Here is a 14,798-nt window from a genome sequence, read left to right as displayed (position 1 = left end):
AGATTCCCGGCCCCTGGAGCGGGTGAGTAAGCGGGAGTAGCCCCCATCCCCTCAATCTTTGGGGCTTCACTCTCTGCCTGTTCCTTCCCTTCGTTTCTTCATCTTCCCTGGCCTCCCTCCCTGGCATCCTCCTGTCCTCCCCTCTGGGGCCTCTCTCTGCCTCCCCACTCAGAGACCCCCAGCCCCTTCTTCTTCCCTTCCCCCTCTGAATGTCAAGGGCTTCAGGTTTCCCCTAAATATAGGCCGGTCGGAGGGGACCCGGGGGTGGGGAAAGGGCAGGGGTTATAGGAGAAGGTCGGGAAAATTCCGGGGGTGGGGGGAGCCCCCTTATAAGCCCAGCCCTGCTCGGCCTCGCCCACTGGTCGCTGCCCAAGGCCTGACTGCGTCCACACTTCCTCCCGGCTCGCACAAGGTGGGCGAAAGCAGCGGGAAAGCGGCCAGGGACACCCGCGCTGACTGCCAGGGAACGAGGGGGAGATAGTGGGAATTTGGGACCATTTGAGGGTCCGGGGAGAGGGGGAAAGGAAAGGGAAATGGAAGGCAGGGGTCTCGGGGCGGAGGCGGTGGAGTTGGGAGCCGCCAAGGTGAGGGGAAGCGGTTTCCACGGGGGGACATTGGCCGGTGGGATGCTCCGCTCAGCGTAGGCCGCGCCTCGACAGACGGGAGAAGGCCGTGGGGGTCGGGGGTCTGGTCCCGGGGGGCGGGCGGCCGGGTTGGCGACCACCGGGCCTTGGGGGGACCGAGCCGGGCTGCCCCATCCCTGCAATTGGGGGTTCAGGGGGTCTGCGTCTGCTGTGTGACCTTGAGCAAGTCACCTCACTTCCCTGTTCCCTCACCTGCAAAATGGGGCTGGAGACTGTGAGCCCCACGTGGGACAACCTGATGACCTTGTATCTACCCCAGCGCTTAGAACGGGGCTTGGCACATAGTAAGCGCTTAATAATAATACCATCATTAGGGAAAGGCTGCCGCAGAAAGGGGCTGGAGAGGCCCCTTCCCTCCTTGTCCCCGTTATCCCGGTGCCCATTTCACCTCAGGCCCTGTGGCTATGTCCCTCCCTTTCCTCTGGCCCCGGCCCCGCCTCTCTTAATAATAATAATAATAATAATAGCATTTATTAAGTGCTTACTATGTGCCAAGCACTGTTCTAAGCGCCGGGGAGGTAACAAGGTCATCAGCTTGTACCGCGATGGGGGCTCACAGTCTTCACCCCCATTTCCCAGACGAGGGAACTGAGGCGCAGAGAGGTGAAGTGACTTGCCCAAGGTCACACAGCAGGCAGTTGGCAGGGCCGGAATTAGAACCCATGACCTCTGCCTCCAAATAATAATGACGGCATTTATTAAGCGCTTACTATGTGCAAAGCGCTGTTCTAAGCGCTGGAGAGGTTACAAGGTGATCAGGCTGGCCCACGGGAGGCTCACAGTCTTAACCCCCCATTTTACCGATGAGGTAACAGAGGCCCAGAGAAGTGAAGTGACTTGCCCAAGGTCACACAGCAGACAGTTGGCAGGGCCGGGATTTGAACCCATGACCTCTAACTCCAAAGGCCGGGCTCTTCCCACTGAGCCACGCTGCTTCTTCCCCCCAGCCCTTCTTCCCTTCCCTCAGCCCTCGCCCTCCTGTTTTCCGCCCCCGTCCCTTTTCCTTCCTTCCTTTCTTCCCTCTCTCGTCTCTTTTCTCTTCTCTTTCCTTTCCTGCCGCGTTGTAGCTCCTTAAACCCTCCATCTTCTTTGCCCCACCCCGTCTTCGTCATCCTCCTCGTCATCCTCCTCGTCCTCCTCCTTCCCCCCCCCGAACATCCTGCCCTCCATTTTGCGGCCCCGCATCCTCAGCGACGCAGGGCCTGCGTTGGCTCGGTGTTTCACCAACAACCATCTATGTATATATGTTTGTGCGTATTTATTACCCTATTTATTCATGTATTTTACTTGTACATATTTATCCTAGTTTATTTTGTTAAGATGTTTGGTTTTGTTGCTTGCCACCCCCTTCTAGACTGTGAGCCCACCGTCACTGTTGCCAATTTGGACTTCCCAGGCGCCTAGTCCAGGGCACACAGTCAGCGCTCTATAAATGCGATTGAATGAATGAATAAATACGACTGAATGAATGAATGAACAATAATAATGATGAGGGTGGCATTTGTTAAGTGCTTCCTGTGTGCCAAGCCCTGCTCTAACCGCCGGGAGGGCGACACAAGGCGATCAGGTTGTCCCCCAGGGGGCTCACAGGCTTCGTCCCCATTTGACAGATGAGGAAACTGAGGCCCAGACGGCTCCCCATCCCCCCACCCCCCAAACCGGCTGAGTCACGCCCCTCCCCCCCCAATCTGGGCGAGATGTGGCCCCAGTCACGTCCCATTACGGGGCGGGGGGGGGCGCTCTTCCAGCTGCCCGCCCTTCCGAGCGGAGCCGCTAGGGGCGCTGCCTCTCCCCCGCCTCCCGCCCTCTGATTGGTCGGAGGGCGGCAGGCCCCGCCCCCTCCCCGCCCTCTCGCGTTCTGATTGGCCGGCCCCGCCCCCCGGCTCTGGCCCGCCCCCTACTGGACTGACTACCCCGCGTTCGGCGGACGAACGGCCAGTCCGCGGGCTCCGCCGTCTTTCCGCCCCGCTGCTGCCCCCTCGCGGTCGGGCCAGGTGAGCGCCGGGGGGCAGAAAATGCCCCCCAAAAGGGGCCAAGGATAATAATAATAATAGCATTTATTAAGCGCCTACAATGTGCAAAGCACTGTTCAAAGCGCTAGATGGGCGGGCTAGGGTCGGGAGAGGGGCACACCCTCTTCCATTCATTCAATCGTATTTATTGAGCGCTTACTGTGTGCAGAGCACTGGACTAAACCTTTTTGACCCTTTTGGGGTGCCCCGGAAGAAGCAGAGGAGGGGGCGGCCCGGTGGGGTGAAAGAAAGCCCGTAAAAAGGGAAAAGAGCCAGAGCCCCTCCCGCCCATCCACCCCTTTTCCCTCCCTGCCAGCAGGCCCCATTTGGAAGTGAAAAGGGACTCTCTCTTGCCGGGTTAAGATGGAGGCCTTGCTTTGCCCTGGGAAGAGATTTTTTTTTAATTCGGGTTCTTAACTGGCCCTTTCCCAAACCTATCCCTTCCCACCCTTGCTGCCCCTCCAAGGAGACCTTTAGGGTGGGCGCGGCCCTGGGCCGTGTGACCTTGATTTGCCCTTGACGGGTCTGCTCCCCTCCCGGATCATGGGGAGGGTCGAAGCTTTCCTGCCACGGGACCACAAGGAAAGGGGGGGATTTGCCCAAAGGAGGCCTCTCCCCGCCCCCCTTTTTATGGGCCCATGCCCACCTTAGTTCTTTCTCCACCCTTCCCTCCTGGGCACACTGGGCCCTTGTGTCAGGAAAGGGCAGTTGAGGAGGCTGGGGAAGCGGGGTGAAAGGGGCAGGAAGTGGATTTGGACGGGGGAGGGAAGGAAGTGGGTAAGGAGTGTTACGAAAGCATCCCCAAGAAACGTCCTGACCTTGAGGGAGGACCCACGGGCATCCGGCGTGGCAGGGGATGGATCTGGCGAACGTCTGGGCCTAGAGGGAGGAGCTGACTCTCCCGTTCCCTCCCTTTCAGGAAACCAACAACTCCGCCACCATGCCACACCAGTATCCAGCACTGACGCAGGAACAGAAGAAGGAGCTGTCGGACATCGCTCATCGGATCGTGGCTCCGGGCAAGGGCATCTTGGCCGCGGACGAGTCCACCGGTGAGGGGGGCCGGGCGAGCCGGTGGGAGGGAAGGGGCTGGGGCGGGGGCGAGGGCGTCACGTCCCCTCTGCCTCCCCTCCCCAGGAAGCATCGCCAAGCGGCTCCAGTCGATCGGGACGGAGAACACGGAGGAGAACCGGCGCTTCTATCGGCAGCTGCTCCTGACCGCGGACGACCGCGTGAACCCCTGCATCGGGGGGGTCATCCTCTTCCACGAGACGCTCTACCAGAAGGCCGATGACGGGCGCGCCTTCCCCCAGGTCATCAAGGCCAAGGGGGGCGTCGTGGGCATCAAGGTGAGCGGCCCGGAGCAGAGGATGGGCAGCGGGGGCGGTTTGGACCGTCAGGTGTGAAGCCGACGCGATCTGGGGGGGCGAGGACCAAGAGGCAGCGAGGAAGGCGTCAAAATTGGGGGGCTCCACGCCTCTAGCCCCCGATCCCTCGGCTCTCCAAAGGACGCGGGTGTCCCTTGGCGAGGAAGGGATGGAAAAGGGATGAGGGGACGTGGAGAGGAACGAAGGGTGGGGGGGGAAGGAGGTGGATCTGCGAGCGTAGGATGAGGGGTGGCACTGATCGTTTCTCCCAAAACAGGTGGACAAAGGTGTTGTGCCCCTGGCAGGAACCAACGGTGAAACCACCACTCAAGGTAAGATCTTCAAGCGGAGGAAGGAATGGTTCTCGCCCTCTTCCCTCCCCCATTTTCTTATTCCCACCACCCCGGCGAGTGGGCCGTTTCCAGCCCAGACCTGAAAACTTGACGATCCTAAGTCATCCCTCCATCCCCTGCCACCTGATCCTCTCCCTTGCCCGTGGGGTAGACGGGGCCGCCCACGAGACGTCTCGGCTCTCCCGGACACCTGTTTCCCCAGCTTGTCCTGGCTCTCCCTCACACTCGTGTCTGTTCCCCGGCAGGCCTGGATGGGCTGTCGGAGCGCTGCGCTCAGTACAAGAAGGATGGGGCTGACTTTGCCAAATGGCGCTGCGTGCTGAAGATCGGCGAGCACACCCCTTCTCCTCTCGCCATCCTGGAGAATGCCAACGTCCTGGCTCGTTACGCCAGTATTTGCCAGCAGGTAAGATGTAGCTTCCTAGTTCCCCTCCCCGTCGCCTCCCTCCCACCGCGTAGGCCACAAGTTGGCATTCATCATTGGCATCTGCCTGTAAGACCGCCCCACCTGATGCTTTTTTCCCCCTTCTAGACTGTGAGCCCACTGTTGGGTAGGGACCGTCTCTAGTTGTTGCCAGCTTGTACTTCCCAAGCGCTTGGTCCAGTGCTCTGCACACAGTGAGCGCTCAATAAATACGATTGATTTTTGCCCACTTCCATTCCTCTGCCCGCATCTGCAACTTGGTCTCGGTACGAAGGTCGGATTAGAGGCCGAGGGGACTCAAGCTCACCGCTTCTAAGCGAGCCCAGGGCCGTTGCTCGTGTTTTGGGTGATGTGACTAAGTGCTTGGTGGTAATAATAATAATAATGATGGCATTTATTAAGCGCTTACTATGTACAAAGCCCTGTTCTAAGCGCTGGGGAGGTTACAAGGGGATCAGGTTGTCCCACGGGGGGCTCACAGTCTTCATCCCCCGTTTCACAGATGAGGGAGCTGAGGCCCAGAGAAGGGAAGTGACTCCCCCAAAGTCACCCAGCTGGCAATTGGCGGAGCCGGGATTTGAACCCGTGACCTCTGAATCCAAAGCCCGGGCTCTTTCCACTGAGCTGCGCTGCTTCTCTAGTCCTGGCAACCCCGCGTTGAATGCCGTCCTTAGATAAAAGTCCGATTCCCTGGGGACTCCCAACCCAAGGCGACAGCAGATAGCCACCCCCCCCACCCCGGCCCGTTCTCACCTTCACACCTCCATTCCCGTAGAACGGCATCGTTCCCATCGTGGAGCCCGAAATCCTTCCGGACGGGGATCACGACCTGAAGCGCTGCCAGTACGTCACCGAGAAGGTGAGGCGGGGCCGGAGGGTGGGGGGCCGGGCCTGGAGGCTCCCTCGTTGGCCCTGCCCTTATTCCCGCCGTCCTCCCTTAGGTTTTGGCGGCTGTGTACAAGGCCCTGAGTGACCACCACGTTTACTTGGAGGGGTCCCTGCTGAAGCCCAACATGGTGACCCCCGGGCACGCCTGCACTCAGAAGTACAGCAACGAGGAGATCGCCATGGCCACCGTCACCGCGCTGCGCCGCACCGTGCCCCCCGCCGTGACCGGTGAGAAATCCGCCTCCCGGGGCTCGCCTTCCAGGCGCCCTGCGCGGGTTTCGTCCGATCCCGTCGCCTCGGTGCATCTGTGCCCGCTCAGGTTCTCCCGAAGATATTTCACCTAGAGAAGCAGCGTGGCCTAGTGGAAAGAGCCCGGGCCTCGGAGTCCGGGGACCCGGGTTCTAATCCCGGCTCCGCCACCTGACTGCTGTTTGACCTTGGACGGGTCACTTCTCTAGGCTTCATCCCTTCTAGACTGTGAGCCCGCCGTTGGGTAGGGACCGTCTCTCGATGTTGCCAACTTGGACTTCCCAAGCGCTTAGTCCAGTGCTCTGCACGCAGTAAGCGCTCAATAAATACGATTGATTCATCTGGAAAGTGGGGGGTTTGGACTGTGAGCCCCGTGTGGGACAGAGATTGCGTCCAACTGGCATATTTTGAATGTGCCGCAGAGCTTTCTTTCGCTCATTGTCGCATTTATTGAGTGCTTACTGTGTGCAGAGCACTGGACTAAGCGCTTGGGAGGTGCGCATTGGCAACATAGAGAGACAGCCCCTACCCAGCAACGGGCTCACAGTCACAGTCTAGAGCTCAGTACAGTGGCCAGCCCTCAGTGCTTAATGAAAGCTATAAAAAAAAATTGGAACGGGCCTGCCTTTTTTGTTCAGATTCATTCATTCAATCGTATTTATTGAGCACTTACTGTGTGCAGAGCACTGTACTAAGCGCTTGGGAAGTACAAGTCGGCAACATATTAAGACGGTCCCTACCCAACAATGGGCTCACAGTCTAGAAGGGGGAGACAGACAACAAAACGTAGACAGGTGTCAGTCGGCAGAACAAATAATTAAAGCTATATGCACATCATTAACAAAATAAATAGAACAGTAAATAGGTAGAAGTAAAATAGAGTAATAAATCTGTACAAATATATACGGAGAAGCAGCGTGGCTCAGTGGAAAGAGCCCGGGCTTGGGAGTCAGAGGTCATGGGTTCAAATTCCGGCTCCGCCACATCAGCTGTGTGACTTCGGGCAAGTCACTTCATTTCTCCATGCCTCAGTTCCCTCATCTGGAAAATGGGGATAGAGACTGTGAGCTCCACGTGGGCCAACCTGATCACTTTGTCACCTCCCCAGCGCTTTTCACATAGTAAGCGCTTAATAAATGCTACTATTGGGGGGATGGGGAGGAGGAGAGGAAAAAGGGTGATGGTGTAATTTCAGAAAATACCCCCTTTATCATCAGTTATATTTATTGAGCGCTTACTGTGTGCAGAGCACTGTACTAAGCGCTTGGGAAGTACAAATTGGCAACATAGAGAGACAGTCCGTACCCAGCAGTGGGCTCACAGTCTACAAGGGGGAGACAGAGAACAAAACCAAACGTACTAACAAAATAAAATAAATGGAACAGATATGTACCCCCCCAGCACTGTTTCTCCCAGTCTTTTCACCTCCCCCTGACTGTTCGTGATTTCTCCCCCGTCCCCCACCCCTTCTTCACAGGCGTCACTTTCCTTTCTGGGGGCCAGAGTGAGGAGGAGGCCTCCATCAACCTTAACGCCATCAACAAGTGCCCTCTGAAGAAGCCGTGGGCGCTGACCTTCTCCTACGGCCGCGCTCTGCAGGCCTCTGCCCTCAAAGCCTGGGGGGGCAAGAAGGAGAACAGCAAGACCGCCCAGGAGGAGTACATCAAGCGTGCCCTGGTGAGCCGTGGGAGCTGGGCAGGGAGCTTGGGCAAGAGCGTAATCGGGCCGCTATTTCCCGGAAAGACTCCGGCTCCGAACCTGTTATCGATCAATCGTATTTATTGAGCGCTTAATGTGTGCGGAGCACTGTACTAAGCGCTAGGGAAGTCCAAGTTGGCCACATATAGAGACGGTCCCTACCCAACAGTGGGCTCCATCGCTGGGAGCTTTGGGGCCACGCTGGATCCCTAGACTGGACCGCGGTCGAGGGGAGGGAGCGGGAGCGAAGTGACCGCCGCGGGGGTTCTTGATTTTTGCGGCTGGAGGCGCAGACCAGGAAGGGGAAATCGGGACCGAGCAGGCTTCAACCCGAGGCGTTCAGTCTGGTTCCACCGGGGGGGAATATAGGTCGAAGGGTGGGATATATAGGCCCTGCTGGCGCGGAAGGGAGGGATGGGAGAGGGCAAGGGCACGGTTTAGTCAGAGCGATCTCCGCGCCGGGACGGATGGATCTGCGGCGTCAGGGCCCCGGTCCTGGGGGTCAGAGATGAAATCAATCAATCGTATTTATTGAGCGCTTACTGTGGGCAGAGCACTGGACTTAGCACTTGGGAAGTACAAGTTGGCGACGTATAGAGATGGTCCCTACCCGACAGTGGGCTCACAGTCTAGAAGGGGGAGACAGACAACAAAACCAAACATACTAACAAAATAAAAATAAAATAGATATGTACAAGTAAAATAGAGTAAAAAATATGTACGTACGTATATGCAGGTGCTTTGGGGAGGGGAAGGAGGGGAGATGGGGGAGAGGAAGGAGGGGACTCAGTGTGGGAAGGCCTCCTGGAGGAGGTGAGCTCTCAGTAGGGCCTTGAAGGGAGGAAGAGAGCTTGGCGGATGGGCAGAGGGAGGCCATTCCGGGCCCGGGGGAGGACGTGGGCCGGGGGTCGATGGCGAGAAAGGGGAGAATGAGGTACGGTGAGGAGATTAGCAGCAGAGGAGCGGAGGGTGCGGGCTGGGCTGGAGAAGGAGAGAAGGGAGGTGAGGGGATGGAGAGGAGCCTGGACGCTAACGTGCCGCGTGTCTCTTTCTCGTCCCCTTCCGTTATTTAGGCTAACAGCCTGGCCTGCCAAGGCAAGTACGCGCCAAGCGGGCAGGCGGGCGCCGCCGCCAGCGAGTCGCTGTTCGTCTCGAACCACGCCTACTGAAAGACCAGGCTCTTGGGTCGATCGTGGCTCCGCAGGCCGGGAGGGCCGCCCCGAGACCCCCCACCTCGCCCTCCAGGCCTCCCAGTCCTCCCTTGCTGGGTGTGTGGTGTCGTAATTTCTGTGGTGACCCCCAGTGACTCCCTCCCCGGTCCCAGTCCCGCTAATAAACTATTTAAGGAGGTGGTGTTTTAGCTTGATTTACGGGGGAAACGGAGGCGGAGGGGATTTTTGGTCTGAGTATGCGTGCTCTCTGCCCTTCCTTTTAGTAGCAGCGCAGCTCAGTGGAAAGAGCCCGGGCTTTGGAGTCAGAGGTCATGGGTTCAAATCCCGGTTGTCAGCTGGGTGACTTAGGGTAAGTCACTTCACTTCTCTAGGCCCCAGTTACCTCATCTGGAAAATGGGGATGAAGACGGTGAGCCCTCCCGTGGGACAACCTGATCAGCTTGTAACCTCCCCAGGGCTTAGAACAGTGCTTTGCACATAGTAAGCGCTTTGTAAATGCCAGCATTATTATTAAGGGTGGTTACATTGAGTGCTTAATGGGGGCAGAGCACTGTACTAAGTGCTGGGAGAGTACGGAGGGGGGAATTAAACATGGTCTCTGACCCTCAAGGGGTTCACAATAATAGGAATTATGGTATGTGTCAAGTGAATGGTGGTATTAAGTGCTTACTATGTGCAAAGCACTGTTCTAAGCACTGGGGAGGTTACAAGGTGATCAGGTTGTCCCATGAGCTCACAGTCAATCCCCATTTTACAGTTGAGGTAACTGAGGCACAGAGAAGTGAAGTGACTTGCCCAAAGTCACACAGCTGACAATTGACGGAGCCGGGATATGAACCCATGACCACTGACTCCAAAGCCCGTGTTCTTTCCACTAAGCCACCCTGCTTCTCAAGCGGGGCCAAGCACTGGGGTAGATACAAGGTCATCAAGTTGGACACGGTCCCTGTCCCACATGGGGCTCACAATCTCCATCCCCATTTTACAGATGAGGTCACTGAGGCTGAGAAGAAAAATAATAATGATGGCATTTATTAGGCACTTACTGTGTGCCAAGCACTGTTCTAAAGGGCTGGGGAGGTTACAAGGTGATCAGGTTGTCCCACGGGGGGGCTCACAGTCTTCATCCCCATTTTATAGATGAGGGAAATGAGGCCACAGAAGTGAAGTGACTTGCCCAAAGTCACACAGCTGACAATTGGCAGAGCTGGGATTTGAACCCATGACCTCTGACTCCAAAGCTTGGGCTCTTTCCACTAGGCACTGAGAGGTCTGGCAACAGATACACTTAAGGAGCAAAGAAACAGAACATTAAAACGGTATGAAAGACACAGTGAAAATAAAAATCAATAGGGTGCTGTGAGTAATGGAGATTTTCAGGCTCATAGTAATAATGATGGCATATAAGCGCTTACTAAGTACAAAATACTGTTCTAAGCGCTGGGGAGGTTACAAGGTGATCAGGTTGTCCCACTAGGGGCTCGCGGGCTTCATCCCCATTTGACAGAGGAGGGAACTGAGGCCCAGAGAAGTGAAGTGACTTGCCCAAAGGCACACAGCTGATAATTGGAGTCAGAGGTCGTGGGTTCAAATTCTACCTCTGCCACTTGTCAGCTGTGTGACTTTGGGCAAGTCATTTCACTTCTCTGGGCCTCAGCTCCCTCATCTGGAAAATGGGGATGAGACTGAGCCTCATGTGGGACAACCTGATCACCTTGTATCCCCCCAGTGCTTAGAACAGTGCTTTGCACATAGTAAGCACTTAATAAATGCCATCATTATTATTATTAACTGGCAGAGCAGGGATTCAAACCCATGACCTCTGACTCCAAAGCCTGGGCTCTTTCCACTGAACCACACTGCTTCTTTATAATAATAATAATGATGGCATTTATTAAGCGCTTACTATGTGCAAAGCACTGTTCTAAGCGCTGGGGAGGTTTCAAGGTGATCGGGTTGTCCCATGGGGGGCTCACAGTCTTAATCCCCATTTTCCAGATGAGGTAACTGAGGCACAGAGAAGTTAAGTGACTTGCCCAAAGTCACACAGCTGACAATTGGTGACACGGGGATTTGAACCCCTGACTGACTCCAAAGCCCGGCCTCTTTCCACTGAACCACACTGCTTCTCTATAATAATAATAATGGCGGCATTTATTAAGTGCTTACTATGTGCAAAGCACTGTTCTAAGTGCTGGGGAGGTTACAACATGATCAGGTTGTCCCATGGGGGGCTCACAGTCTTAATCCCCATTTTCCAGATGAGGTAACTGAGGCACAGAGAAGTTAAGTGACTTGCCCAAAGTCACACAGCTGACAACTGGCGGAGCCAGGATTTGAACCCATGACCTCTGACTCTAAAGCCCGGGCTCTTTCCACTGAACCACACTGCTTCTCTATAATAATGATGGCATTTATTAAGCGCTTACTATGTGCAAAGCACTGGGGAGGTTACAAGGTGATCAGGTTATCATCATCATCATCAATCGTATTTATTGAGCACTTACTGTGTGCAGAGCACTGTACTAAGCGCTTGGGAAGTACAAGTTGGCAACATATAGAGACAGTCCCTACCCAACCGTGGGCTCAGGTTGTCCCATGGGGGGCTCACAGTCTTCAACCCCATTTTCCAGATGAGGGAACTGAGGCCCAGAGAAGTGAAGCGACTTGCCCAAAGGCACCCAGCTGACAACTGGCGGAGCTGGGATTTGAACCCATGACCTCTGACTCCAAAGCCCGGGCTCTTTCCACCGAGCCACGCTGCTTCTCTATGGCTCAGAAGCCACAGGTCTTCTTGAAGAACGTGTGAAGGTCACTTGCAACTTTTCCTCCCCACCGTGCTGCAGGACAGGACGGAGTCTCCTCGAGCAGCGCGGAGGAGAGAAGGTGTGAGTTCGGGAAGAGGCAAGCAGTGCTGGGGATTAGGGGCATCAAGGACGTTCAGCTGAAGCGTAATAATAATGATGGCATTTGTTAAGCGCTTACTATGTGCAAAGCACTGTTCTAAGCGCTGGGGAGGATACAAGGTGATCAGGTTGCCCCACGGGGGGCTCACCGTCTTCATCCCCATTTTCCAGATGAGGGAACTGAGGCCTAGAGAAGTGAAGTGACTTGCCCAAAGTTACACAGCTGACAAGTGAAGCAGCGTGGCTCAGTGGAAAAGAGCCCGGGCTTTGGAGTCAGAGGTCAGGGGTTCAAATCCCGATTGTCAGCTGGGTGACTTTGGGCAAGTCACTTCTCTGTGCCTCAGTTACCTCATCCATAAAATGGGGATTAAGACTGCGAGCCCTCCGAGGGACAACCTGATCACCTTGTAACCTCCCCAGCGCTTAGAACGGTGCTTTGCACATAGTAAGTGCTTAATAAATGCCATTATTATTATTATTATTATAATAAGTGGCGGAGCCGGGATTTGAACCCATGACCTCTGACTCCAAAGCCCGGGCTATTTCCACTGAGCCACGCTGCTTCAATCCTTGTAGCTGGTTTGCCTGGCTTGGAGCATGAGCTAGGCTGAAAGGGTGACCAGAACACAGGAAGGGTGGGGCCTGTTCCGGGTTCTGTGGTCACTTACATTGCTGCAACTTGGGGGTTGCATATAATAATAATAATGATGGCATTTATTAAGCGCTTACTATGTGCAAAGCACTGTTCTAAGTGCTGGGGAGATTACAAGGTGATCAGGTGGTCCCCCGGGGGGCTCACGGTCTTCGTCCCCATTTGACAGATGAGGGAACTGAGGCCCAGAGAAGTGAAGTGACTCACCCAAAGCCACACAGCTGACAAGTGGCGGAGTAGGGATTTAAACCCTCGACTTCTGACTCCAAAGCCCAGGCTCTTTCCACTGAGCCACGCTGGTTCTCTAATAATAATAATGGCATTATTAAGCGCTTACTATGTGCAAAGCACTGTTCTAAGCACTGGGGAGGTTACAAGGTGATCAGGTTGTCCCACGGGGGGCTCACAGTCTTAATCCCCATTTTCCAGATGAGGTCACTGAGGCCCAGAGACGTTAAGCGACTTGCCCAAAGACACAGCTGACAATTGGTGGCAAGGAGATTTGAACCTGTGACCTCTGACTCCAAAGCCCGGGCTCTTTCCACTGAGCCACGCTGCTTCTCTAATAATAATGATGGCATTTATTAAGCGCTTACTATGTGCAAAGCACTGTCCTAAGCGCTGGGGAGGTTACAAAGTGATCAGGTTGTCCCAACAGGGGGCTCACAGTCTTATCCCCATTTGACAGATGGGGGAACTGAGGCACAGAGAAGTGAAGTGACTCACCCAAAGCCACACAGCTGACAAGTGGCGGAGTTGGGATTTGAACCCTTGACTTCTGACTCCAAAGCCCGGGCTCTTTCCACTGAGCCACGCTGCTTCTCTAATAATAATGATGGCATTTATTAAGCGCTTACTATGTGCAAAGCACTGTTCTAAGCGCTGGGGAGGTTACAAGGTGATCGGGTTGTCCCCCGGGGGCTCACAGTCTTTGTGCACGATACCTTGGCACCTTAAATCTTCAGGGCTTTAGGTCCCGTTGTCCCAAAATGGGGCTTGACTCGCAGCGTGGCTCAGTGGAAAGAGCCCGGGCTTGGGAGTCAGAGGTCATGGGTTCAAATCCCACCTCCGCCACTTGTCAGCTGGGTGACTTGGGGCAAGTAAGTGCTTAATAAACTGCAAAAAATCCAAAAGGAGAGCAGCCTAGCCATCCCCTGCCTCGAGGCCCGGTTTGGCCACTCATTCATTCATTCGGTCGTCTTCAATACTCAATCAATCGATCGTATTTATTGAGCGCTTGCTGTGTGCAGAGCACTGGACTAAGCGCTTGGGAAGTACAAGTTGGCAACATATAGAGACTGATGATGATGATGATATTTGTTAAGCGCTTACTAAGAGCCAAGCACTGTTCTAAGCACTGAGTGATGATGATGATGGTATTTAAGTGGTATTAAGTGTTGCCAACTTGGACTTCCCAAGCGCTTAGTCCAGTGCTCTGCACACAGTAAGCACTCAACAAATACGATTGAATGAATGAATAGGGACCGTCTCTATATGTTGCCAACTTGGACGTCCGAAGCGCTCAGTCCGGGGCTCTGCACACAGGAGGCGCTCAATAAATACGATTGAATGAATGAATGAATGGGGACCATCTCTCTATGTTGCCAGCTTGGACTTCCCAAGTGCTTAGTCCAGTGCTCTGCACATAGTAAGTGCTCATGATTGAATGAATGAATAGGGACCATCTGTATTTGTTGCCAACTTGTACTTCCCAAGCGCTTAGTCCAGTGCTCTGCACACAGCGCTCAATAAATACGATTGAATGAATGACTAGGGACCATATCTATATGTTGCCGACATGGAGTTCCCAAGCACTTCGTTCAGTGCTCTGCACACAGTCAGGACTCAATAAATACGATTGATTGAATGAATGAATGGGGACCATCTTTCTATGTTGCCAACTTGGACTTCCCAAGCGCTTAGTCCAGTGCTCTGCACATAGTAAGTGCTCATGATTGAATGAATGAATAGGGACCGTCTCTATTTGTTGCCAACTTGTACTTCCCAAGCGCTTAGTCCAGTGCTCTGCACACAGTCAGCGCTCGATAAATATGATTGAATGAATGAATGAATGAATAGGGGCCATCTCTATATGTTGTCAACTTGAACTTCCCAAGCGCTTAGTCCAGTGCTCTGCACATAGTAAGCGCTCATGATTGAATGAATGAATGAATAGGGACCATCTCTCTATGTTGCCAACTTGGACTTCCCAAGCGCTTAGTCCAGTGCTCTGCACACAGTCAGTGCTCAATAAATACAATTGAATGAATAAATAGGGACCATCTCTCTATGTTGCCAACTTGGACTTCCCAAGCGCTCAGTCCAGGGCTCTGCACACAGTCAGTGCTCAATAAATACGATTGAATGAATGAATGAATGAATAGGGACCATCTCTATATGTTGCCAACTTGGACTTCCCAAGCGCTTAGTTCA

The 14,798-nt window shown here is 54.5% G+C and overlaps 1 protein-coding gene across 3 annotated transcripts; it reads left to right on the top strand.

The window, feature by feature from the left end:
• Position 1: 1 nt before the first annotated feature.
• On the top strand, positions 2–8,985 carry ALDOA (aldolase, fructose-bisphosphate A). Of its 3 annotated transcripts, none has more exons than XM_038763456.1 (9): positions 2–22; positions 3,576–3,708; positions 3,794–4,005; positions 4,301–4,355; positions 4,622–4,782; positions 5,576–5,659; positions 5,742–5,916; positions 7,415–7,614; positions 8,709–8,985. In XM_038763456.1, exons 2-9 carry the CDS (start codon positions 3,597–3,599, stop codon positions 8,802–8,804), a joined length of 1,095 nt encoding a protein of 364 aa, XP_038619384.1. In that variant the 5' UTR covers positions 2–22; positions 3,576–3,596; the 3' UTR covers positions 8,805–8,985. The 3 variants fall into 3 exon arrangements, with proteins under 3 accessions (XP_038619384.1, XP_038619383.1, XP_038619382.1); XM_038763455.1 differs by lacking the exon at positions 2–22 and adding an exon at positions 363–412; XM_038763454.1 differs by lacking the exon at positions 2–22 and adding an exon at positions 2,561–2,638.
• Positions 8,986–14,798: the final 5,813 nt, after the last annotated feature.

This window comes from Tachyglossus aculeatus, chromosome 21, assembly GCF_015852505.1.
Source record: "Tachyglossus aculeatus isolate mTacAcu1 chromosome 21, mTacAcu1.pri, whole genome shotgun sequence".
NCBI classification, from domain to species: domain Eukaryota; kingdom Metazoa; phylum Chordata; class Mammalia; order Monotremata; family Tachyglossidae; genus Tachyglossus; species Tachyglossus aculeatus.
The sequence above is the reverse complement of the archived record's forward strand: the minus strand, read 5'-3'. Positions and strand labels throughout refer to the sequence as shown.

Excerpts from the sequence above, each read along its gene's own strand:
- ALDOA (XM_038763456.1), top strand. The coding sequence starts at position 3,597 with ATGCCACACCAGTATCCAGCACTGACGCAGGAACAGAAGAAGGAGCTG. Across the intron at positions 4,356-4,621 it reads CGGTGAAACCACCACTCAAG|GCCTGGATGGGCTGTCGGAG; the intron begins GTAAGATCTTCA and ends GTTCCCCGGCAG. Across the intron at positions 7,615-8,708 it reads AGTACATCAAGCGTGCCCTG|GCTAACAGCCTGGCCTGCCA; the intron begins GTGAGCCGTGGG and ends TCCGTTATTTAG.